Below are 25,002 nucleotides of genomic sequence, written 5' to 3' on the forward strand. Positions count from 1 at the left end.
GTTAAATTACAGTGAAACCTAATGAGCTGCGCGCGCCACTAATTGCGTTTGTGAATCGTCAATAAGGCCTGTTTGTGCCCACGTGCTCTCAATCAGCCAATTCAGTCTCCTCGATTCCGTTCCTGGGCCTCACTTCGTCTGCTCGTTTCCATTGTTGTCAAAACAATTCTCCGCGGATTTCTCAGGGGTTTTGAGGGCACTACGAACCGTGCTAAAAAAAAAAAGTGATATCATGTTTTGCTGCCTCCAAATGCTGCCCGGTCCGCTGCAGGTAGCAGTCCTTGGTTCATGTTATGCGTTGCAAGTTATACCCCCCCCCCCCTTGCGCTTTGAGTGAGGCCTCAAAGTGTTTCGATTGCTTACTTCATTGATATTGCTGCTTTGTTATGAAATGTCGATCAGTTTACCGTCAAAACCACTCTAGTCAAAGTAAAATCCCCTCGTTCTGCAGATTTGCATGGGACTGTGCCTTCATCAGGTTGTCTCTGAGGAAGACAAGAAGGCTCGAGGCCACAGCTCTAAAATAGAGCAAGATCTTAGTGATGAACAGGCCAAACGGGAGACCAATGTTGTCAAAATCCTCCTGCTCGGTGAGTGTTGGCAGGCAGCAAAGATCATTATTTATTTTTCCTCCAGCGTGCTGCTGGAGTAGTCAAATGTTCTTCTTGCAGGTCCTGCTGAAAGCGGGAAAAGTACGCTCGTCAAACAGATGAAACTCATCCACAGCTGTGGCTTCACCAAACAGGAGCTCATTAGTTTCAAGGTAGCTTTCCTCAGTATCCCTTCCTAAAGTGAGTCGTTGATGGTGGATTATGTAGCAAATTTCCACTTTAGCTGACTGGTTTGATGCTTTGTTATTCTCGAGGTCTGCTATAGAACCATGATAACTAAGTAGACTACCCATGTGCTAATTTTAAAATGCAGCTGACATTCTATGGAATTATTCGAAACGCGTATGAAACCTAATGTTAACATTTATCTAGGGCGATGGTGGTTATTGACACATTCAGTTGTAGCAATGCCCTCTGTACAGGAACTTTTCTCTTATCGCAATAATAGCATCATTATGATAAAAGAGAAAAGTTGCTGCTTGTTATTTATACAGGGGGGGGGGGGGGGGGTGGAGCGATTGTTGACGGGGGGGGGGGGGGTATGGAGCTATTTTTTTTTTTTTTTTTTGGCTCTAGGGGCCCCCTAGTAGTGGCCCGGGGCCCCAAACAATTGCGGGGCCTAATGGGATGCGGCGCCTCTGGGTGAGGGATAACGGACCGGTGTTGTCTCGTTCTCTCCAGCCAGCCATTCTGGACAACCTTCTGACCTCCATGAAGTTTGTTCTTCAAGGCATGGGCATGCTTAGGATCAACCTCTCCAACAAGAACAACAAGGTGAGAGAGCACGCAGGGTGACGGCACCTTCGGTTCATTCAACCCTCCCTGAGCGCCACCATGCGCACTTTCACCATGTGGGAGTAATCTCCAAGCGTGGGCTGTGTCAAGCCTTTTTGCAGACAGTAGAAGAAGAAGGTGAACTGCCAATTTTGGCTTTTGACAGGACAATAAATACTTATAAAGGGAGTATTTTTCTTGCCCTCGGGGCGGCTATGGTCAGGGGGTGTCATAAATATATGGCCTGTTAAGCCCTTTGAGACTTTACCTGTGTTGAAGGGCTATACAAATATAATTTAATTGAATCTCAAATATGAATTCCACAATTGGATAGAAATGTAACTGATTGTCTGATATGCATTCTAACGAACTAACTGACTGACTGCGCAGCGAAAGCCTTACATTTACATTTTACGTTTAGGGCATTTAACAGACGCTTTTATCCAAAGCGACTTAATAAGGACATTTGTCAGAAAGCTTAACAATATAGCGCTTTCGATACAGTAAGGATGTTCAGAGAAACAAGTGCCATGCACAAACAATTGTTAGCTTAACGGTTAAGGTTAACTTGTTAAAGGTGACACATTTTACCACCAGGTGTGTAGTGGGCCTGCCCACCTAGGTGTGTGACGGATAGGTGAGCAACATTTGCTACAGTCCACTGGGTAGGCTGGCAGACTGCTCTGTCCAGCACACATCTAGGTGGACACTTTTGATGTCAGAAGAGGCCTTATTTCAAAACGGCTTCTAATGGCTAATCCCACTCGTACCCGGTGGTATAATACGCCACCTTTTTAAGGTTAACTTGTTAAGGAGTTGCTTGTGTTGCCAGGTGCACGCGCGAGCCCTGCTGTCCTGTGCTCAGTGTGTGGGGGAGGACCAGGCGCTGGTCCCCTTCCTGGGCCACGCCTTCTGCTCCCTGTGGGCGGACCAGGGGGTGCGGGCGGCCACGGCGCGGGGCCACGAGTTCCACCTCAACGACTCGGCCATCTAGTGAGTACGGAGCTCGCCTCGACGCCACAGGTCCACCACCACAGGGACCTGAGGCTGGACGTGTGTGTGTGTGTGTGTGTGTGTGTGTGTGTGTGTGTGTGTGTGTGTGTGTGTGTGTGTGTGTGTGTGTGTGTGTGTTGTGGCATCCCGCCACGTGGTCCTCGGCCTGGACGGGCCCGGGGTACCGTGGAGGACTGGATATACCACCCCCACCCACCAGCCGGCGACGGAGAGCAGCCCTTTTGGCTCCCCAATCAGGGTGATTGGGGGACACCTGGCCGAAAGCACGGGAGCCATCTTAAGAGGAGGACCAGCACAGCACAGGACGGTTCGGGAGCAGGAAGGAAGGGCTCGTGGCAGCGAGAGAGCCTAGAGGCCCACGGAGGCCCTAGAGACCACGTCTCCTTCATTGTTTGATTGTTTCAGTTGACTGTTAAATAAATCCCTGAAATGGCTAAAACCCCAAGGCCAAGCGAGTTTTGTACGTGGATTCCGGCCCAACCGAGCACCGGGATACCACACTTGGTGGAGAATGCAGGCAAGAGGAAGATCCCACTACGACCCCCTGGTACAGACGCCGCCGACGCAAGGGACGCCGCCGCAGCCGCAAGGGACGTCGCCGCCGCCGCCAGAGACGTCGCCGCCGCTGCCAGAGACGTCGCGGCCGCCGCAAGAGACGTCGCGGCCGCCGCAAGGGACGTCGCCGCCGCCGCAAGGGACGTCGCCGCCGCCGCAAGGGACGCCGCCGCCGCCGCAAGGGACGCCGCCGCCGCCGCAAGGGACGCCGCCGCCGCCGCAAGGGACACCGCCGCCGCCACAAGGGACGCCGCCGCCGCCGGCGCAAGGGACGCCGCCGCCGCGGCCGCAGCGCGAGACGAGGCCGCAGCACGAGACCGGGACGTGACAGTGCCGTCGGCCTACGCGGACGTTGGGACGGGCCGGCCCTGCATGCTGGCGACATGTTGGGCAAAGGAAGCGTCTGGGTGCCCAACCGTACCTGCGAGGGTGATGTCCAAACAGACGCAGGCCATAGTGGACACTGGCAGCATGGTCACCCTCCTCCGGCCCGACCTGGCGGGGGGAAGGGAAGGGTCACCAATGGAGGTGACATGCGTACACGGGGATACACGAACATACAAGACCTGCCACGTGGTCGTCCGGACACCACAGGGGGTTTTCACAGCTAGGGCAGGGGTCGTGCCACACCTCCCGGTGCCGATCCTAATTGGGAGGGACTGCCCGATTCTCCGTCGGCTTTGGGACCCTGCGCTGGAGTCCCGGGTCCGGAGAGATGCGGTCGCCGCCGCGGCAGGAGGTGCAGCGGTCGCCGCCGCGGCAGGAGGTGCAGCGGTCGCCGCCGCGGCAGGAGGTGCGGTCGCCGCCGCGGCAGGAGGTGCGGCCGCCGCTGGCGCGGCAAGAGATGCCGCCGGCGCGGCAAGAGATGCGGCCGGCGCCGCTGCGAGAGGTGCGGCCGCCGCCGCCGCCGCCGCTACCGCGAGGGACGCAGCCAGCGCCGCAGGAGACACCCGGCCCCGGCGAGATACCATCCTGGGCGGGTCCCTCGGCTACCTGGGGCTTGGACAAAGGGTGGAGGAGTGTGGCATCCCGCCACGTGGTCCTCGGCCTGGACGGGCCCGGGGTACCGTGGAGGACTGGATATACCACCCCCACCCACCAGCCGGCGACGGAGAGCAGCCCTTTTGGCTCCCCAATCAGGGTGATTGGGGGACACCTGGCCGAAAGCACGGGAGCCATCTTAAGAGGAGGACCAGCACAGCACAGGACGGTTCGGGAGCAGGAAGGAAGGGCTCGTGGCAGCGAGAGAGCCTAGAGGCCCACGGAGGCCCTAGAGACCACGTCTCCTTCATTGTTTGATTGTTTCAGTTGACTGTTAAATAAATCCCTGAAATGGCTAAAACCCCAAGGCCAAGCGAGTTTTGTACGTGGATTCCGGCCCAACCGAGCACCGGGATACCACAGTGTGTGTGTGTGTGTGTGTGTGTGTGTGTTGCTTGTTTCTCTACAGACAGATTGTGCAGTTGTTTGGTTGTTTTTTGTAACTTAAGCAGCTATGTTTATCACTCTGATTCTTAAATTGCTGATATCAGTACAGCTCTGTATGATTTATGTTCTTTATATGTTCAGTGCTCATGTTACATAGAGAGGAGTACATTTGAACGTTTGAACCCCCATACATGCATATACATACGTATTTGTGTGCTTGCCCTGGGGGAGCCAAGTTGGAAATATCTGTGTAGAGATGAGGATCACTGTGACGGTGATAATAAGGCCCAATCACATTTTTAACCATCAAAATACAGCCTTCTCCTTTTACTTGCATGATGTTGAGAAATGGGAAAATATCTTCTTGTTTTTGGTCACTAGCCTGACTGGGTCTATGATTACACAGTAACACGGTGCCTGGAACACAGTGCTTGGCTCCTGCCCATAGACACGTCAGGGTCATCATCATCATCATGTGGGATGGGCTGCTATTTCGGAACACTTTCTATAAGAGGGGTCGTTTTTTTTAGAAGTGACGCAATTTTGGGCATTTCGGCAGTTTTCGATTTTAATGGAGGTATAAACTGCACCTGCAGGTGGTTGAGCAATTGGCTGAATTGGATGTTTTTAGCAAAAGTGTATTTAGTAAACGCATGAAGATATTGAGGGCTCAACGGTTTGCTATATTAACTTGGAAGGGACCATGTTGCAGACTGGCGGTTTCATGTGATGCTTTAAGTAAGTTGTCCTTTTTGTACCCCGTGTTCAATTATCTTATCCTGGCTTCAGAGGTTTTCTTTTTTGCGGAATTGCTAACGGTTTGTGTGGGGGTGTGTGTGATGGTCATCTGTTGTGTTCTTGCTGTATTCCAGTTTCTTTGAGGACATGAGTCGGATCGTTGCGCCCAACTACATTCCGACTGAGCGGGATGTCCTGAGAGTGAGGGTACGGTCGTGTGGAATCATCGAGACACAATTTACAGTCAACAATATTATCTTTCGGTAAGATAGTCTTAGTGTGGCCTTGTGTTATACATTGTCGTTTGGAATTCTGACCCAATTAAAGTAATTCTTGCTTCAATAACTAACTAATTTAATCCATATTTGGATTCAAAATGTATTTACGATGCTTTAAAGAAAATAAATGTCAATGTATTGACATATAAAATTAGTGAATTAACGAATTCAATCAAATGCAAAATAGTACTTCCAACAAAACAGCTGTTAAGCCTGATATCTTGTTTTATCCAAAGCGACTCAAATTAACTGCATTCAACCCTGAAGATACAAGCCCGAAATTGCGAGAATCATGTCGGTAAATAAAATTCATCGAACAATATAATAAAAATAAGCAAATCAATTTTGTGTGCGATGGAGATACTGAAAAATGGTTGAACAGGAATATAGTTTGTTTATTTATCTACCTACTGTTTACTTAATATGCTTATTTTCCTCGGGGAGTTTTGAATGGCACATGCTCTGCAATGTTCCCTCTCCCATGGGCCTTGCTGGCGTGGGCTTCTCAGTCCCCATGGCCATGGGACTTTATTCTCAGTCTGATCCCCAGAGGCAGTGAATCAGCCCTCTGAAATATTGATGGTGTTCTTCCACCGGGGAACGTATACGCAGAGAGCAACAGACGCATCACCTGACCCCTGAACCCTTTTATCATCCATGGAGGAACATTCGCAGCTTGAAATTCAGGGGAGACTATCCTCGCATTTCATTCAGTTGCGCCTCTCACACGTTTGCTTTACATGAAACCACAATGTCTTGTTTTTTTAAACGATTTATGATGATTATATGCTCTGTAAGGTGACCTTGGGTGTCTTGAAAGGCGCCTCTAAATTAAATGTATTATTATTATTATTATTATTATTATAGGGGCAGCATGGGTATAAATATCAGATCCTGCATGTGAAAAAAAATCTGTATGTTTTTGCTTCTCGGATTGATGCAGAAACGTGGCCTGATTGTTAATCGAAAGAATAAAGAGATATGTTTTGCATTTTTATCCTGAAAACTAAATCAATGAAAGCAGATTTAAACAATACCGCCCCTATCCTCTTTATATATTATGATTTGTTTTTGTGAGCATTCTTTGGGTTGTTGAGTGCAGTATAGTCTTCAAAGCCCATGGTTAAGGATGATTCCCTAGTTTGGCCAAATTGTCGTAAACGTTTGACACAGCCGTCTCAATCTAGCAGCTGGGGGCAATCTGTTCCAAGTGGCTCCCATTTCCTGTGTCAGCCAGACCCACTGCTGCACTTGGAGTGTTGAAGCACCCCGTTTTATTTATTTATGCATAAAATTTTTTCGTGTCAAAATTTTACACATTTTTGAATGTATTCATATTTCAATTTTAAACAATGATACACTTCATGCATTTAAGTCAGGCCAATGTTGGCTTGTAACTGGTGCTCGAAAGAATTGTACTGGCAAAAACAAAACGAATATAACCCTCCACAGCCTTGCAATAGAGAAATTATTTTCTGGGCCACCTAAATTGAACCTATTTTATATTTACACAATGTGGTCTTTGAATTATTGTAGCGCTAGAGGGAAAGGGGGTAAAAGGCTTTAGTGTGAGAAGAGAACTGCAGAGAGGAGGCTGACATTCAGAAGGACTTTCATCCCTAGAGCTGTACCTTTTTTTTTAATTTTTTTTTTTTTATGGTCTTTCACATGGACGTATCCCCGTCCTCGGTGAACTCCTCCCGACTGACGCCTGTACTCTCGGCCCCCCAGGATGTACGATGTCGGGGCCCAGCGGAGCCGCAGGACCAAGTGGCTCAGCTGCTTCGACTCGGTCCAGGTCCTACTGTTCGTGATCACGCTGAGCGGCTACGACATGACCCTGATGGAAGACCCCTCGGTGGTATGGAGGGGGTGTCGTTGTCCACATCCTAGGGGGTTGGTTAGAAATTGGATAAAAAACATAACCTCTTGTGGAATTTAGGACTGTCAAAAGACTGTGTGTGTGTGTGTGTGTGTGTGTGTGTGTGTGTGTGTGTGTGTGTGTGTGTGTGTGTGTGTGTGTGTGTGTGTGTGTGTGTGTGTGTGTGTGTGTGTGTGTGTGTGTGTGTGTGTGTGTGTGTCAGTCTTGATGCTTTGCTTTAACTGTTTTGGTACCTTGTTTTTTTAACATTGTTCATCTCCATCAGAGTCGACTCACGGAGAGCCTTGAACTTTTCACCGCAGTCTGCGACAATGTCATGTTTCGAAACACTACAATGGTAAGTCCCTGCCCACTCGCCTTCGGACAGCCACTGTGCTGCGCCCTGTGGTCATTTGGAAGCACCAGTGGTCTACCTAACCAGCAGGAACAAGGCTGTGTGGGGATGTTGCCCAGATCAGGGGTGCAGGTCGTTCATTGTGTGGTGTGGGGATCCAACAGTATAATGGGAGACTCGGGCCTCGGGAACAACGTTATGAATTGGTGTCAACCCTCTTGTGTAGTTTGTGAGGGGGACCCAGCCGGTCAGATGAGTGGGTGAGAGGTTTATGGGGCCGGCTCTTGTCCATGTGGAGTATCTAACGCCGGCCTTGCTGTGGTTTGGCCGTCGCCGGCACCACTCATCCGTGCCCTTTTCTAATCCCTCGACTCTAAAGAGGCCTTCAGAAGCACTGGGTGCCCTTTTGGGGAGCATCCAGGGTCAATTTGGTGACTTGCATTTTATTTCCTACAGATTCTGTTCATGAACAAAACGGATCTCTTTCGGGAGAAGATCTTGTACTCTGGAAGACACTTGAGATTTTACCTCCCCAGTTATCAAGGTATGTCATTAATGTTTTGGGTATCAAGTATGCTTATTTCTACATTTCTACATGTTGTACTTTTTAGGCAGGGAATTTGAATCTACAGTACTTGTGACCTAACATGACTATGTAGACATCGTATTTGACAAATCAACAAAGGTGATTTAGGTTTAGGGCAACCACCATTGCATTGCAGGTAAAACACGAGTTTATTCCGGCATTGGGTTTGTTTGTGTTTAATTGATGGACCAGAGCCGTCGTTTACTTTATAAAGTAAACATTAGTTATTCCTTCTCTGGAATAGCTCTATAGGCCTTATTCATGTAGCAGCCATCTGGGTTCAAAATGGTAGCTAGGAGTGGGACACCACGGGGGGAACTGAATGCAGAGCCTATCTGCAATACTGTGAAAGAATACTGTATATTGTGTCATACTAGGAACACTTTGTAATGTTAAAGGGGACCTATTATGCTTTTTCCACTTTTATGACCTATAAACGTTGTTATAATGATTGATAGTCATGTTTAACCATACTAAAGGGTCAGATAAGGACGTACATGCATTTCGAAGTATTCCCTGCTGACAGTCTGGGGTGGCTGTGCAGAGCGCTAAACACTCGGGACAACGTTTGCGATTCACTTGTTCACATTTCCGGGAAATCATCTACGTAGAGGCACTCCTGCCGCGCCCCCATATGCCTGGTCAAATCTGCCCGCGCGCGCGCTTCAAGGAATGTAACCAATCACAACGGAGTTGGGTTGGCGCGAGGGGGCGGAGAAGGACGAAACCGAGCGTTGAAAGAGGAATGCTGAAAGCGACCAGATGAGAGGAAGAGTTTCCCGAAAATCTACATCGTTTTTTGTGTATGGTTAAACATGACTATCAATCATTATAACAACGTTTATAGGTCATAAAAGTCGAAAAGCATAATAGGTCCGCTTTAATGATATGCAATGGGATGCAATATAGATGTCCTGAATGTTCCCTTCCTCAAGAAAAACCTGTGAGGAGCATCATCTTATTGACAACCCTGAATTCCACAAGGGGTTCTGCTTGTATCCATACGTCTGGAGACAATCACTCCCCCCCCCCCCCTCTGTTCCATACACTGTCTTCCTCCTGAGAATCTCTCTCGCTTGGTGCGCTCGCCCTTCCTTATGACATTGTGGTTGTGCATGTCCTCAGCCTTCCACACAGCATTACCCAAGCAAGGTCACACATGATTTATTCATTGAGTTGCTTTAGTTTTGAGGTCGGAAGATGACACAATTTTCCACGAACCAAATCCCCGACCTTCCTCCCCGCGTATTCCTTCCCGCCCTCCCAGGAGCAGACCGGGACGTGGACGCCGCGGCCCGCCACGTCGCCGCCATGTTCGTAGCGTGTAGCGGCAGGCGCGGCGCGCCGGTCTTCCACCACTTCACCACGGCCACAGACACGGCCAACATACAGGTGGTCTTCCAGGTGGCCGTGGATCAGATCATCAAGGGCAGCTTGGCAGTCGACCCTCTGCTCTAGAGGCCTCTGAGCCGGGCTGGACAGGAGGGATCGCTTTTTATTTGATCGGTTCAGTCCAGCACCGGTTGGTCAACGTTTTGTTTCAACGTGGACGTTTGTTGTTTTGTCGCTGTCGGTTTTGGTGATTGTTCAGTCCATGGCCGATGTTTTAGTGTAAACATTTTAATTCATTTTAATAAAATATGTATTTAAGTCTGGCTGTGGGCTGTTGTCATGATTGATAAGGATGAAATGAAAAGCATTAGGAAAAAGGAACAATGATCAGTAAGTTGGAGTATGTAAGGTCTGGGTCCAGCCGAGAGTCCTCATGGTTTCATTCAGCATACAATGAAGCCCACAAACAAAGCGGGACCCCTTATCTGCGTTCAAAATGTGTCAGATCAGCCAGGGAGGAGACGGGAGAACTTTTTAAATTTTAGTTCCAACACCGTTACCTTATCTTCCCTTGCCCTGATAGCCTAAACTTCATGTACCGAGTGACGGGTTGATTAATAATAAGCCAGTTTGTGAAGGGTGTTGGCCCGGTAAAAGTAGGACCATGTTTGTGATTGGTCCGGCTAATCAATAGCCCCATTTGGCCAATTAGGTGTGGGGTCACTCCGAGTAAAGTAGTAGTAATCCCGCTTTATAAGCTCAAGGTGGGGAAGGGCTTTTTATGTATTTTTAATGTCAATCAGGAAAACATTTGATCAATTTGACTGCACAGCGTTGAAGCTAATTACTGATTTGTTTGACCAAGGGTCACCAAATCCGTCGTTTGCTTTATTGTATGTTTTTTTTTTTTAAACAAGATGCACTGAAGGACCACAACACACTTTCTCAACCTTGCCCACATACGTTTACTTAAGAATATAAATATAGGGGTTTTCGTGCCGTTTAATTTGTCAAATTGAAGCCAGTCTATTCAGATTGGGTTAAATGTGTTCATATTTAACGGTTGATCACTTGCCATCGAGTCACAATGTAGCCTGTGCTATAGGATAAACACTTCAAAAGAGGCAGGTTTTTATGCAATATGATTTATTTGGTATACTTGGATAACATATTTACAATGGTATACATTTCATACAAAAATTAAGCCAAATGGTTATTGTGAAATGTTGAGCCATACAGTAGGTAACTTGTACACCGTGGAGGTGATGAGTTAAAGATTGTGAGGCACCATGCACCCACATCAGGCCCCCATGGATGTTTTCCGGACGAAACCACTAGTCCTCCATACAATCCAAGGAATCCAGAGAAAGATACACCTCCGCCTTGCACTTGAAAATCCCCTTGACCTTCTCGTAGAGTTCGCAGTTTTTCAGGTTTGGCGTGACCTCTTTGATGCAGACAGGCTGATGGGAGAGAAAGCGCACACATTAACGGATCACAACGCCGTTTCACGAAACCCATCTGCTCACCCGATCTACTGCTCATAACTTCTACCGCAAATTTTATAATCGTACAGGCATTAAACATTCATACATTGGGGAGACCCCGACTTCAGTGTCGCCCACGAGGGGGGCTGAATTCTCAGCTCCCTCTGTACAGCCACCTCTCATGCCGGATTAAAAAGCGAAAGCTTACCATGGACTTGAGGATAAAGTTCTGACGACTGGATTCAGAGAGTACCGCGTTTTCCGTCGTCTCTGCGCTGTCGGACAGTTCAGGCTCGGCTCTCCTTATGTAAGGGGACCTCAGGATTCCGGACAGCAAGCCCGACGCCCGGCCCACCGAGTAGTAGCTCGGACCGGACACCTGTTTGTACCACGCGTACGACGGACTGCGAGACACCAGCATGGAGACGACCATGATGCCATAAACCACCTTGATGTTCATATCGAGTGGATCGATGTTCGTATGAGTGCAGGGCTCCTCGTTGTGACTTGTGGTGGTGGATGACTTCTTATAGGGAGCCCGTGATTGCCTTCATATTTATTTCGTCCTCACAAAAAAAACCGGTGTGATTCATCTCGCCTCCTGCGGGACTTCCTCTGTGGATGCATCTCCTTTTTTTTTTTTACAAACTGAATCCCTAGGGTTTTTTAGGACTGTCTGCCAGAAAGATGAGGATGATCATGATGCATTAGGCCTATTTTGTTCGGATTGTAGATTGGTAGGGGAGCGCGCGTGTGCGTGTGAGTGTGCGTGTGAGTGTGCGTATGTGCGTGCGTGCGTGTGTGCGTGTGTGCGTGTGTGCGTGTGTGCGTGTGTGCGTGTGTGTGTGTGTGTGTGTGTGTGTGTGTGTGTGTGTGTTTCTCTTCTGCATAATCCGGTTTGACTAATTAATGGTGTGTCATTGACTTCACCAACACTAACATCAACGATCTAGCATATACCAAGTTATTTAATTATTCCCACTAATCGGTCACTGGTTCTGATAAAACTTGAATTGGCCTGTCCTTTGTCTTAGAGCTAGGTGTAGTGTGAGTGAAATGCCTGCCGCATGTGGTGTGGTCCCAATTCAATTCAGACATATTCTAAATAATTTGTAGAAATTCACAAAAGGTTATCAATCTTCCACCAATGGCGGAAAAAACATCGTTTGCATCCTACCACAGTGTAAAAATGCTGTGTGCTGTCTTGGCATGGCAGCAGCTGGGTATTGCACTGAGTGGATAAAATGACCAGCATATTGTATAAGAGGGCAATGCACTATACAAACACACCAACCAGCCACGAAGGGCAATCAACCCCGCACTTTGAAAAAACACACTGAAGCATTGATCTAAACCAAACTAATATAAAAAGACATAGGTTATTCTATGATATTATGATCATATTATGATATTATAATATTCAGCTAATTCTTCAATAATTTTGATTCGTTTTTTTCTGTGGGACTATGTTTGCTTTTTTGTATAAATGACCTTAGGTGAAATGATAGCAGTAGGCCTATCACAGAATAAGATTAAATGTAGATTGAAAACAAATTGGTCTCAGTTTCTGATTCAAATGTTGAAGCAGCTCATTTTCTGGAGAGGGGGTTGAAATGTTTAAACATTTAGTGTACTAGTGGCCTCTAGTGAATTTATAGGAGTATTACAGGTACATCAAACGTCTGCAAACGTTCGTAGGCCTACGATATGCTATAATGATTGGATGTGTTTTGTGTTTTTTCACTGCAGATTTGAAAAATAAGGTGAACTTTATTTTATTTGGTATATAGAAGAGACTCAGTAAGTGAACTTGTAAGACGACAATTGTTTTCCATTTCCTATATGTATCTAAACTATTAAAGACTAATGGGCCTATTTTTCATTATTTCCCTAGAAGAAATCAATGATCATAAGTTACACTACTTTAATACAACCTGTTAATACGATTTGCTATATTCGAACCAAAAGTAATGTTTAATTGTCTCACAATTGTATAAACTGCTTGAAATAATACAAAACTGAACACAATGTTTTTCCGCGAATATATTGCATCACTTTTCTTCTGAACAGTTGTCATGGGGGTGCACATATTATAGACATCATCTCGTCTCCGTCCCCGCTTTCATTTCCAGGAAGGTCCGACTGCAGTTGTTTTCTCTCTTTGGTTAACGCCCATTCATAATAAACCGAAACTTAAAACTCCTCTACCAATTCTCCTCCACTACTTGTAGGTTAAACAGAGGCGAGTGGCGACTGCGGACAAGACGTACTCCTAAACTCCTGAAAAGGACCACTGCATTAATTGTTGGAGGGGGGGCTGGGGGAGACGTTGTAGCTCCTCACAGCCTGAGATGATCGAGACGACGAGCTGACATCCAACTCATCCGAACCCCAGAGTGTCGTCCGCGTGCCCCCGCGGCGCCCCGTCGAGACGCCACATCGGTAGGCGACTGTGGTGTCATTCGTTGAGCATAGGAGTACATATTACATGAGATGTATGTGGGCCTAAACGTTTCATTCGGCCCCTAGCACAGCAATTGCGAAGTTTACAGTCCTCTAGTTGTGTATTAATGTGCATAACCTTCCTAACTAAGCGCAGTCGGGAAGAAGCTACAAGCTGTTATGTCATATCGGGCTAGCAAAGCTAAGCAGACAGCCGAGCATACAGCCTGCTTTAGATTGTGACGAGGAAGGAGCTCAATATTTGTTCTACTCGAGTGGGCTCATTAGGGGAATAGCTTCCTTACTGGGTTAATACACAGGCTACTAAGAAGCATTAAAGTAAACTTTTGTTGACGCCTAGCAAGAGAAATCGAAAGAGGAAGTGTATCGAGGCACGCGATGCGACGTCACTGGTTTGCAGGTGACGTGGATATTATTACCTATAGATATTAAGTATAGATTTGGTGTTGGATACAAGGAGATGACGATGGGATAAGACAATTTACATTATTCATTGAGTGGATTGACCTCGTCCACTGTGTGAATCTTATTGCCTGGGTTAAAGTTGTTGTTGCCTTGAACACATACCTGCTACTGATTTGACTGCAGTGAAATACATAAACTAGCAGCATAAACTAGCATATCTATAAAGAATTGAGACATTATATAGTTGCAAATATATTTAGTCTCTGTTGTGCTCTACATGACTGGATGCCAACCCATGTTGGGTTGGCAAAGGTTCATTTTTTTAAGAATGTAAAGTGAATCATTCTGCTCTGTTCTCTCACAACAGAGGCAATTAACATGCGAAGATGAGGTGTTCCAGGTGTAAAAAGTTTGTTAAAAATACTGCAAAGTTCTGCAGTGAGTGTGGACAACGCCTCACTACCCAACCTGTGAACCAGACAAATGGTTAGTAAACTATTAACGATTCACTTATCTATCTATCTATCTATCTATCTATCTATCTATCTATCTATCTATCTATCTATCTATCTATCTATCTATCTATCTCACAGATTTTAACATACAGTAAGACTAACAATACGGCACTTTTGCATTTTTGACTCAAGTTGCAGAGGGGGATTCTCTCTCAAATACCTCAGAATCAGAGCCTTCTCTGCCCTTGGATGGCCTTGAGTCTAATGACTCCCCCCAACAGCTTGTCTATTCGGGGGAAGGCGCCACTGGGGACATCACGAAGCAAGTATGTACATGTTTTTTTCATTTAATATGTATTTGCATTATCAGTTTGCATTTATTCCATATCGCTCTTATGTTTAGTAGTCATTATAGTCCCCATGTATGGTCTGGTAATGGTCTGAAATAGTCCTGTGTATATATTAGGGATGCAGTTAATGATTTTTAAAGGTCCCATGACATGCTACTTTATGGTTGCTTTAATATACCGTATTTTCCGCACTATAAGGCGCACCGGAGTATAAGCCTCAGCAGCTGAATTGAATGATGTGTACATATATAAGCCGCGCTGGAGCCCACCGCTTAAAGGTGGGGGGGCGTGGACCGGTCGTAGAGCCCATAGAGTTAAAGTTGGTGGACTGTAACCTGTAAAGGTCCCCTATTGGCCGTTAGCTCTAAAAATCCATAGATTACTCCGCACTGTTATATAAGCCGCAGAATCGACAAATAGGAAAAAAGGCGCGGCTTATAGTCCGAAAATTACGGTAGATATTAGTAGGCCCCAAACACAGTATTTGAAGAGGTTCCAGAAATTCAGCCATGGTGCAGAATTACAGCCACTACGAGCCAGTCACACATTGAGCTTTCCCCAAATGCGACGTTTCGATGTCTGTAGATTTAATGCAAATGAGGAGGAGAGAGGCGGGTCAAGGAGGTGGTTGGGGGTGTGGCCCTGAGCAGCTTGCAGCCACGGTACCATGCGCTCTGTTTACAGTGGATGTATCGCAGTGGTGAGGCGCACACAGTCCTGGAGCTCTATATCTAAATAATATCATATAATGCATATTATCACGGCCAAAAGCTGTGTGTGCCTCCATACGATATTATGAATCTCAAACGACTTCGTCGGGTTCTCCGACGTCTCTGGTTCTTCCACTTCCACATCAATCTGAAGTAGGCTGAACCGCTCGTTGCCTGCTGCCGGCTGCCCGCTGACGGGCGGTGGTGCTTCGCGGCGGTGGTGACTGGCGGCAACCGGCGGCAGGCAGCATGTCGCACTTCATGTACTTCAGGGAGTCAAAGCCAAAGTTCCTTTCCCCCAATTCCTTCTCACCCATGGCTGAGATAACCCCAACTACAGTCTCGTTGTGGAAATACAAGAGACATCAAAGAACCAACGTTTTATGCCCCATAACACCAACAGCAAAAACTTGCGTTACAGTGCGTGTAATCACACACACACGCACATGTGGCGCTCGCAAGGTCGGGTCTCATTGGCGGGCCAGATTCTCTGGGCGGGCAAGGCAGAGAAAGGGGAGGAGCTTAGATCCTTTATGAAGACATATGGGACCACATTCCAAATCGGCGCGCTTGAGCCTCCGTTTTTTTCAAAGGCGAGCAGAACACCTATTGCTCGTTTTACAGGCAGGCTAGGGGAATTCATATTTATGTTAGAAAACGTCATAAAGTGAGATTTTCATGCCATGGGACCTTTAATATGCTACAGATTATTCCATTGAGTAGTCATGTAAGAAATGTTCTGGCTTCATTAAAGAGCAATATTCCTTGCGCAAAATGTAGCTTCTTTCAGCTAGAAATTATCTCTAAGCCGTCAAGTCCAGGCTTCTCCAGGTCACATGTACACAGCGTAAGCGCTTTGTGCAACTATAATAATCATTTGTGTGAAACAACAAAGTGCGCTGCTTATATTTATGGATTAAATTAGGCTCTGATGCGAAGAATATGAATGATTTACAGTTATAGAGTTTCTCAAGGAATCATTAACTAGTGTGTGTGTAATGTGTGTGTGTATATATATATATATATATATATATATATTAGTGCAGTCAAGCGATTAAAATATTTAATCGCATTAATGTCATAGTTAACTCACGATAAAAAGTGTTCTATGCTAAATATCCCTTGATTTCTTTGTTCCATTAATTTTTCTCATTTGAATGCTCTTATCAACATGGAGAAGTGCATCGGCTTGCCTTGTGCAAATGTTTTTTTATTGATAACAACATTGGCATACACTGATCAAACAGGACGATAAAAAATAAATGCCTATAGTGCAATTAAACGATGAACATACAAACATACTGCCTTGAACATAGCAGTCAGGCTAATGCTTCTTTGTTTTGAGCCAAAGAGAAAAACGCGTTTGCGTTAACGCCGTTAATAACGCTGACAGCACTAATATTTATATATGTGTATATATATATACATATATATAGTCCCATATGTGTTATTGTGAGTGTATGCATGCTAAAGTTATGTTACATGCTGTTCTTGATAGAAAAAGAAGAAGAAAAGGGGCAGAAAGAAGAATGATGAACCTATGTCATTAAACGAAGAATCTTTGGCCTCAGACCTGTTGGATAACAACCTGCCAAATATACAGGAAGAATCTTCTCAAAGAGATTGTAATGCCAACGAAGTGGATGATATTCCAGGCCCACTCATTGATGCCAATTCCTCGACAGAGAGCCAGTCTAATTCATTGAAAGCTTACGGTACAAAACTACCTGAGGGCAGAACTGTACCAAAAACTACTCAGGCTGAGGAAAACAAGTCAGTTCAGGATGAGTCATCCAAGTCAGTTCAGGCTGAGTCATCCAAGTCAGTTCAGGCTGAGTCATCCAAGTCAGTTCAGGATGAGTCATCCAAGTCAGTTCAGGATGAGTCATCCAAGTCAGTTCAGGATGAGTCATCCAAGTCAGTTCAAGCTGAGTCATCGAAGTCTATTCCGGATGAGGCATCCAAGTCAGCTCAGGATGAGTCATCCAAGTCAGCTCAGGATGAGCCACAAGAAAACCCTGATGATATCGAAAGGACCGGGGAAAATCCAGAATCTGCGGAGGACGTTGAACTTCCTCCAAAAAGGTGAACCAGAGTAGAATCTTAGTAGTAGAAAAAATTATAATTATTAGAAGATTGAAAAAATATTAATTATTTCATTAACATTTTGTCTTTTTACATTTTTAGGATTAAGTCATCCAAGCCTGTTCAGGATGAATCCTCTAAGTCTGTTGAGGATCAGTCATCCAAGCTAGCTCAGGCTAAGGCACCTATGTCTGTTCAGGATGAGGCATCCAAGTCGGGTGAAGTTGGGTCATCTAAGTCAGCTCAGGTAGACTCAATTTCTTCCACCAATTCGGGAGAGGATACGAAACCCCAAGAAGGTAAAGGGACAAAATCCACCAATCAGAAGAACCTTGGGGAGAAGACCAAGAAAGATAATGCCAAAAAGAAGGATAATAAAGGGGATCAGAAACTATCCATGGATGAAAATGCGAATGATACTCATCAATCCAAGGAGCAGGTGAAAGGTGGTCAACAAGACCAAAAAGGAAAGCAAAAACCAACTGGTAAACAAGGCCCGGCCGCGGAAAAGAAAGTAAGCAGATTGACAGTCAAACGACTTAAATGTAGTAAACAGCGTTAAAAAGCAACAGGATTGTGAAAATAAGTGTTCCAAAAATGTTTGAATATTGATTGCATGCTACTAACTCCTTAATTGTGTATATGCTACAGGCTGGTTTGAGCGTGGATGCAGAGGCTGAGGTTGAAGTTGCGAGGAATCAGCAGTCAGCTGCTGCGGAAGAAGACGTACCAGAAAAACCGGATGATGTCGAAAACACCGGGGACAATCAAGAATCTGAGGACCGCGTTGAACCTCCTCCAAAAAGGTGAACCAGAGTAAAGTCGTTGTCGTAGAAAAATGTATAATTATTAGAAAATTCAAAAATCCTATCCGTCACTAATTTATTCACATTTGTCTTTTTACACTAATAGGATAAACAATGTTAACACGACAGTTGCTGCAAGGGACAGGCTCACAATCTACTTTCATGCGGTTTTGTCAAAGGATTTCAAACTTGAAGAGGAAGACCGAATCATTATCAGAGCTGGCGACCATATTGGGACATGGAAAGATAACTTGGCTGAGGTCTTTATGTCTAAGTAAGCACATATGGTTTACTTACTGCTCCTGTATCTATGATAATAGCCTTTATTTATCAGTGTTTTACAAAGTAAAGTACAGTGTACAAATACGGTACCATATTTCTGCTTATTCTTTTGTGTGCTATGTTTTGTCAATACTGTTTTTTTTGTATACAGGGATCTTGGAGACCATGGATATTTAGTTGAGGGAAGATTTGAAACAACAAAAGAACGCACCTTGTCCAAAAGCATACCATACAAATATGTTGTCTACAAGGCCAAAAAGGAGAAATATGAGTATGAATACATTTACAAATTGGATTCAGAGCAACCTACGAATCGATGCTTGTTTGTGAAGTCCGGACTCCTCAATGAGGAAGGTAAGAGATGCAACAATTCTCTGTTCATTTGCTAAAATATTGGGCCTTTTTTAACTTTGTCAAATTTATTTTTTATGTGAAAGGGGACTGGCATCAGTATGATGACATCATCTGTACAGCACCATCCAAGGATATATTCAAACGCTTGAAAAACGCTTTTCGGTCTGAGCAAAGGAAAAGTGTCGTTGAAGGCAAAGAGATTGCAGGGAACATCATGCTAGACACCATATTCGACCTCCTTCGGAATTGGACCGACATCAACTTGAAGAATTTCCTCATCCAATTGAAACAGTTCTTTGACATTTATGCAAATCCGTTTGTGTATGAAGACACGCACAAGAGGTGGAACTCTCTAGAATATGGAGAAAAAGAAGTATGGAAATTACTTCAGATTTATTATATAATTAAAAAGCTATCAAGGATTATTTGTGATATAATTATTTAATGAAAAGAGCCATATCAAATTGTTTTCGATTGAAATATCGAAGCATCTTTTTCTATTGAGTAAAAAATATTAATTTATAACCTTTTGTGTTTTGATGATCCTAAACTAATGTGCGAGTCTAGATTGTTCAGCACAAATATCTATTTTTAATATGTGCTCAGTTTGTACTGGTCAATTAACCATCAAACCACACTTTTGTCTTTGCTCAAAATTCTCAGGTCCGGGTGTTGATCAAGCAATTCATGCTGACAAAAGTGATTCCTCAGTTGGATAAAGACGGAGATGGGAAGATGGTTCTCTTCGTCAAAGATCCCATGAGGGCAGCAGTAATCATGCTGCATGTGTGCCATCATTATGGTATCAAACTGAATGCAGCAGAACATAGTCGACTCTGCCAAGCCCTGTGCTTTCCAAAGCTCAACAAAGAAGAGTTTCTCCAGTATTGGGACAAATTGTCACATAGTGTCTCTCGTCTTAAAGAGTAAGTAGTCTTATTTTCATATCTTGAGCACTTCATTTAAACTCAAATGTATCCTATAAAAGGTTGTTAATTTAATTGGAGGGATGGATACATTTTCAATAACCTAGGAGGAAATATCTCCTGCATTAATATGTGTTCTTGCTTTAGTACTTATTGTACGGGAACCATGACTGTTCTTTGTTTTAATTTGTTCAGTCTGCCAAATCTGCTGGTATCGCTGATACATTTTATGAGAGCGGAGAGACTACATCGGTGGATTTTGGTGCTTCCTCTTCTCCACCTCCTCCAGAGTACCTCCAAGCCTTTCCATCCACTTCCTGTCTCCAAGCCTGACCTATCTTGGACAGGTTTGGAGGGTACAGGATTCAAACAAGCAGACTGCCACGGTCAGGAAAAACAGTAAGTTGCTTTGCAAAAATTCGCAATGATCTCAAAGGTTATATTATTTACTTTCTTATATATTCATATGACCTTCCAATTTTTAGGGCTTTACAAAACCTGATGAGCCATAATAAACATTTAGTGGAGATTGACCCACTGACCGCCCGATCCTGGATGTGTCTGATGTCCCTTGATCAACTGGTTAAGTGCAGCCTCATCACGAACACCCAGTTGTTGGACTTCCTTCATATCTTTTACGCAAAGACTCTCGACATCACCTACAGCAATAACGAGGTGAAGCAAAAGCAACACATTCTCAGACAATCTTTTACATACGACTGTGAATAGTTGAATAGATTTAGAAATTTATTTTCGCAGGTTGTATCCGACATTCTCTCGCATGTTCAGCAGTGTCTTATTGAGCACAAGTACAGGTGATTTACTTTAAATTAATTTCATGAATATACAGCTTGACACTTCTGAGGTACAAATTGTTAATAAACCCGAGTTTATTCTCAATGACAGTTCTTCTAGCATAGTTTACGGCAGAGAGTGCGTCACAGCAGCGGTGAAAATGCTGGAGAAGATCTGCAAAATGGTCAAACATAGTCAGACCTTCGCGGAAATTCCAGTGGCGTGCTTGAATCTCGTCGCACTGGTTGCTGACTTCCGAGACCAGAACCAGGTTTGTGTGATTCTCTTAGCTGGATTTCACAATGTCTCTGCTTTCACGTGTCATGAGTGTTGATCCTTTTAATAGGTGGCTCAAGATGGGACAAATGACGAGCAGTACGCAAAAGACCTGGAGCTGTTACACCAAGCAATGACCATCATGAGAGACTGGATCTGTCAGACCTTCAAGAAGACTTCCTTTCTTAATTCCAACTTCCTCTCAGGCAATAGTTCTGAGAATGAAATACAAGTGAGTACCCCCAAAATATTTCCAAGCACAGGTCTGTACTATTTATTTAAATTACAAAATCTATTTTTTTTTGTTAGATATGGCATTTTAAATATATTGGAATGATTTAATTTTATTTACAGATGTGGGAAAATGTCATCACGCTCAATTTAAAAAATGAAGATTTTAAAATGGACTGGAGGAAGACGTTCACAGGGGATTTGGAGGGCACATTCCAGAAGGTATCCATCACAATTATTACAAATTTGATTTTCATTGGGAAATCCAAAATGTTAACATGTTTGTATGGCTTTAGGAATCAGCGCAGGATCAGATTGAATTCTACTGCTCAAAGACCGAAGTACTCAGTCGTTCTCATCCAAACGTGGCTGCTGTTATCGAGAAGTGTGCTTTAGAGGCGGTCACCTCACTGTGCGAGGTAGGACTTTAGAATCTTTACAGAAATAATGCTTCATATTTCAGTGTAGAATAAATCGTATACATCTTAAAGGTGAATAATCAATGCTATGTATCGTTGGTTATGGTGAAGGAATATCATTACCTTTGTTGTATGTTGATATGTGTACATGTTGTATAATATTAGGCAATTATCAATGGGTATTAGAAATGTGTGGTAATACATATTCAATATTTAAAATAGGTAATGCATGCCATTTTGTTTTTTTCCACAAACAGGCAAAGAAGGAGGGGACACTGTTTACAAAATTTAAAATCAACTGGAATTTTGGAAAACTCATTTCGGCCATCATTCAGAAGTCATGGCCAAAGGACAGCCAAGGAAGGAATCCGGAGGAAGAGGTTTTTAGACACATCCTCTCTTGGACGGCTGCCAAAGATGTTTTCAAACTACATGGTAAACAGGACATCAACTCAAATTTGTTAGGGGGGGGGCATAGATGTAAATAGGTCATTAAGAGCAATTTGGAGGCCAGTATTTTTATCTGCCTTGATATTATTCGCAGTGAGCTAGTTAGTGGTTATGCAGACCCATACAGGCCCCTGTACACTGCGGGCCCCGGTGGGGGGAAAGGGTACTGACTACTGTAAAAGTGACGCAAAAAAAGCATCATATTTTGTCTTTACAGGAGCAAATGAGAAGCTGATTGAGAAGCTCACAGAAGAGGCTAGAGAAAGATTGGCGGTAGCAATATCTACTTTCACAGCCATCACCGATCAGCTGGTCAAGGGAAAAATTAAGATCAACCTACTCAAGTTCCTCTTGGAAAGACGGCACGCCTTCTTAGCATTGCTGAGAATCGGTAATTGCTATATCATATTTTATAGTATATTTTACAAACATGAAATCCGTGTAATTTAATCATTTCACATTGAGCAATGCAAAAATGCATATGTGCTAGTGATATTCTTTCAAGAATTGGTAAAAAATGTGTAATTTTGCATTTACAGATTGTCTCGCAGAAGATCCTGAGTATCAGGACGAGGATAGAATGTGTACGTTGTTGAGGCATAGATACGATGAGATGAAAGCTGTGTACAATGAAAAGGATCTGGTCGATGTCGTTGTGAAAATGAGCCACAAACTGGAAGAACATATGACAGGTATGCGTGTAGCGTGAATAAATTGTTTATAATTTTGCCACCGCCCTTGAAATAACACCCCACTTACTAAAAATTAAAAACATTTAATCCCAATAACAGTTGATATCGGTAACCTGGAAGCAAGCCAACTGAGCAGCATTGAGGCCAAGAGCCTTAACAATTTCATGGAGGTTCACACATTCGACCCGCAGTCCCACCCCCCAATGGCTGGTGTGGTGACGTACTACGATCTTGACGAAGACATCAGAGAAATGGCTGTTGTCCTGAACACCCACAAAGACAGCTACTTGTTCATAGGTTGCTGGGAAAAACAGGCAAGGCAATATGTAGACCCTGAGGTGCCTGGTGTTGCTGATATAATGGCCACACCGATCATGATACATGATGACATATTCCAGCCCTCTCATGATGAGTATCAAAACATATATCGTTGCCTGATGGATGGCAGCATAAAGCTCAGGGAGGTTGACACACTCTTCAAAGATTACACCGGGAAGTACAACGAACTTGAGAAGGACTTTGACATAATGTGCAGAGTGGACGTTTCAAATGACAAACAGTGGATCAAGCAGAGGGCTCTGCAGATTCAGCAGTACCACGAACTCCATCTTGCCGTGGAGTCGGCTAAAGCGATCATGCTTGTCAAGGAGACACTTGGTCTTCAAGGTGACTTCAGTATCCTGCAGACATTGCTGGAAGTTGTAAGTCACCATCATCTGACCTCCAAAGCCTCTTAAAGATAATACAAGCCGGCATGTATTAATATTGAGCTTGCATTAACCATTAAGTAATTGTAACATAGTAATAACGTATGATAACAATGACTAAGGGCAATAACAATAATATAGATTGTATTATTAATCATAATGATAAATACATTATGTCAGTCAGCATGATCAACATTCTGAATTAAACTATTTCATTAAGTTCTACACTATTTTGTTCTCTTTAGACGAATGTAGCCTTTAAAGAAGGACCCCTGAATCGAATTGACGATAACTTGAATCAGGCCAAGATGGTTCTCGTGGACATCAATTCTTCACGCAGACACTGTCTACAACAGTTGGGACAGAGAGGACTATTTGTCCATTGGGTAAAGGAAGCCCTCGAAGGTAATATTTGTTTTTGATATTGAGAGTGTACTCCATTCAAAGAGTATTGATCAAGAAAACCCTTGCATTTGTGATGAAACAAACAAACTTTGTCATTATTTTTAGACATCAATGAGCTGAAGGTGTTTGTTGACCTGGCCTCCATTTCCGCTGGAGAGAATGACTTGGATGTGGATCGCGTTGCTTGCTTTCACGATGCTGTCCTTGGCTACTCGCCACTGCTCTACGACCTCAAGAAGGACTCAGGGTTTCAAACCTTCAAGGATGTGCTGAAGAAACTCTGGAGAGCTTTGGAGAATGACAGTGACTTGCCCAAGAAACTGGTAGGATAAGATCATCCCACTATAGATTGCATTTCATATTTTATAAATGTATGATACCTTAAAGTGTGCTGTTTTGTGTTTCAGGTCGACACTGCACGCCATCTGGAATGGCTTAAGACGGTGAAGGAGAGTCATGGCTCAGTGGAACTCTCCTCTCTTTCTTTAGCATCCTCCATCAACACCAAGGGCACCTATGTGATCAGTGCACGTAACGTAAAGAGGGTAAATAATTGCATTAAGATGAATGCATTACCTACACTAGCAGCTTTATCATTGGTCTGCATGGTTTATGATGCTGTTATTTGTAAAACATATTATTTAACAGTATGTACTATAACCAGAATTATTATTATTATTATATATTTTTTTAAGGATCCAAACCACTGGTAGCGTAACTAACAGCAGTCTTTGATACTTGAAAAAATGTCAACATGCTCCGTAATCGCAATTAGTTATCCTAAAACTTCCCCACCTTAGGACCTCTTATAGGAAGTAATTTAGAGGAGCATGTTGGCAGCATAGGTTGTCTCTAAATGCGTCACAATACCTTTTGGGAGGCAGTAACATGGCGTCTCTTCTGTTGCAGTTGAGCCTTGACACGGCCTTGAAGCTGCGGATTCCAGAGGAGCACGACGAGGGTCAGGAAATGCGCTGGTACACGCTTGAAGACCTACGGGAGCTCCAGAACAAACTCATGCTCATGTCTGGGAAAGACCAGGGCCAGCATGAGGTGGACCACTTTGCAGAGGCAGGTCTCCATGTGTTTGGCTTTCTCCGCTGTGCACAGAAAGATGCAATACATTTTCATACATTTTTATTGATATTCATGAATTAAAAATGGGCAGGTTT

General features: G+C 44.3%; 3 protein-coding genes across 3 annotated transcripts in view; 2 read left to right on the forward strand and 1 right to left on the reverse strand.

Moving 5' to 3' along the window:
- Window positions 1–5: 5 nt before the first annotated feature.
- gnav1 (guanine nucleotide binding protein (G protein) alpha v1) lies at window positions 6–9,855 on the forward strand. Its single transcript, XM_030350044.1, has 10 exons — window positions 6–271; window positions 452–590; window positions 672–763; window positions 1,293–1,385; window positions 2,218–2,378; window positions 5,255–5,383; window positions 7,130–7,259; window positions 7,546–7,617; window positions 8,071–8,158; window positions 9,468–9,855. The coding sequence occupies exons 1-10, from the start codon at window positions 233–235 to the stop codon at window positions 9,656–9,658; spliced, it is 1,134 nt and encodes a 377-aa protein (XP_030205904.1). The 5' UTR covers window positions 6–232; the 3' UTR covers window positions 9,659–9,855.
- Window positions 9,856–10,678: 823 nt separating this feature from the next.
- On the reverse strand, window positions 10,679–11,646 carry LOC115534546 (neuropeptide B-like). The gene is made up of 2 exons (XM_030345606.1): window positions 11,228–11,646; window positions 10,679–10,995 (listed from the first exon to the last, which is right to left on the reverse strand). The coding sequence occupies exons 1-2, from the start codon at window positions 11,477–11,479 to the stop codon at window positions 10,867–10,869; spliced, it is 381 nt and encodes a 126-aa protein (XP_030201466.1). The 5' UTR covers window positions 11,480–11,646; the 3' UTR covers window positions 10,679–10,866.
- A 1,521-nt stretch (window positions 11,647–13,167) lies between these two features.
- LOC115557414 (E3 ubiquitin-protein ligase rnf213-alpha) overlaps window positions 13,168–25,002 on the forward strand; it is a 33,739-nt gene continuing 21,904 nt past the window's right edge. The window contains exons 1-25 of the mRNA XM_030375232.1: window positions 13,168–13,461; window positions 14,255–14,373; window positions 14,535–14,668; window positions 16,901–17,487; window positions 17,590–18,001; window positions 18,139–18,293; window positions 18,400–18,567; window positions 18,727–18,929; window positions 19,013–19,302; window positions 19,593–19,855; window positions 20,051–20,254; window positions 20,341–20,530; window positions 20,615–20,670; window positions 20,762–20,921; window positions 20,997–21,158; window positions 21,281–21,379; window positions 21,454–21,576; window positions 21,834–22,011; window positions 22,244–22,417; window positions 22,566–22,718; window positions 22,818–23,419; window positions 23,671–23,830; window positions 23,936–24,153; window positions 24,238–24,375; window positions 24,740–24,901. Coding sequence (XP_030231092.1) covers window positions 14,274–14,373; window positions 14,535–14,668; window positions 16,901–17,487; window positions 17,590–18,001; window positions 18,139–18,293; window positions 18,400–18,567; window positions 18,727–18,929; window positions 19,013–19,302; window positions 19,593–19,855; window positions 20,051–20,254; window positions 20,341–20,530; window positions 20,615–20,670; window positions 20,762–20,921; window positions 20,997–21,158; window positions 21,281–21,379; window positions 21,454–21,576; window positions 21,834–22,011; window positions 22,244–22,417; window positions 22,566–22,718; window positions 22,818–23,419; window positions 23,671–23,830; window positions 23,936–24,153; window positions 24,238–24,375; window positions 24,740–24,901 — 5,091 coding nt within the window. The 5' untranslated portion in view covers window positions 13,168–13,461; window positions 14,255–14,273. The remainder of the gene's footprint in view (window positions 13,462–14,254; window positions 14,374–14,534; window positions 14,669–16,900; window positions 17,488–17,589; window positions 18,002–18,138; window positions 18,294–18,399; window positions 18,568–18,726; window positions 18,930–19,012; window positions 19,303–19,592; window positions 19,856–20,050; window positions 20,255–20,340; window positions 20,531–20,614; window positions 20,671–20,761; window positions 20,922–20,996; window positions 21,159–21,280; window positions 21,380–21,453; window positions 21,577–21,833; window positions 22,012–22,243; window positions 22,418–22,565; window positions 22,719–22,817; window positions 23,420–23,670; window positions 23,831–23,935; window positions 24,154–24,237; window positions 24,376–24,739; window positions 24,902–25,002) is intronic.

Source organism: Gadus morhua, chromosome 2, assembly GCF_902167405.1.
Source record: "Gadus morhua chromosome 2, gadMor3.0, whole genome shotgun sequence".
In the NCBI taxonomy this organism is placed as follows: Eukaryota; Metazoa; Chordata; class Actinopteri; order Gadiformes; family Gadidae; genus Gadus; species Gadus morhua.

Bases quoted from the DNA above. Each gene is read 5' to 3' on its own strand.
- LOC115534546 (XM_030345606.1), bottom strand. From the start codon at position 11,479: ATGAACATCAAGGTGGTTTATGGCATCATGGTCGTCTCCATGCTGGTG. The intron at 10,996-11,227 runs GTAAGCTTTCGC...CTCTCCCATCAG, and splicing joins ACTTTATCCTCAAGTCCATG to CCTGTCTGCATCAAAGAGGT.
- gnav1 (XM_030350044.1), top strand. From the start codon at position 233: ATGTTTTGCTGCCTCCAAATGCTGCCCGGTCCGCTGCAG. The intron at 1,386-2,217 runs GTGAGAGAGCAC...TTGTGTTGCCAG, and splicing joins TCTCCAACAAGAACAACAAG to GTGCACGCGCGAGCCCTGCT. The intron at 5,384-7,129 runs GTAAGATAGTCT...TCGGCCCCCCAG, and splicing joins GTCAACAATATTATCTTTCG to GATGTACGATGTCGGGGCCC.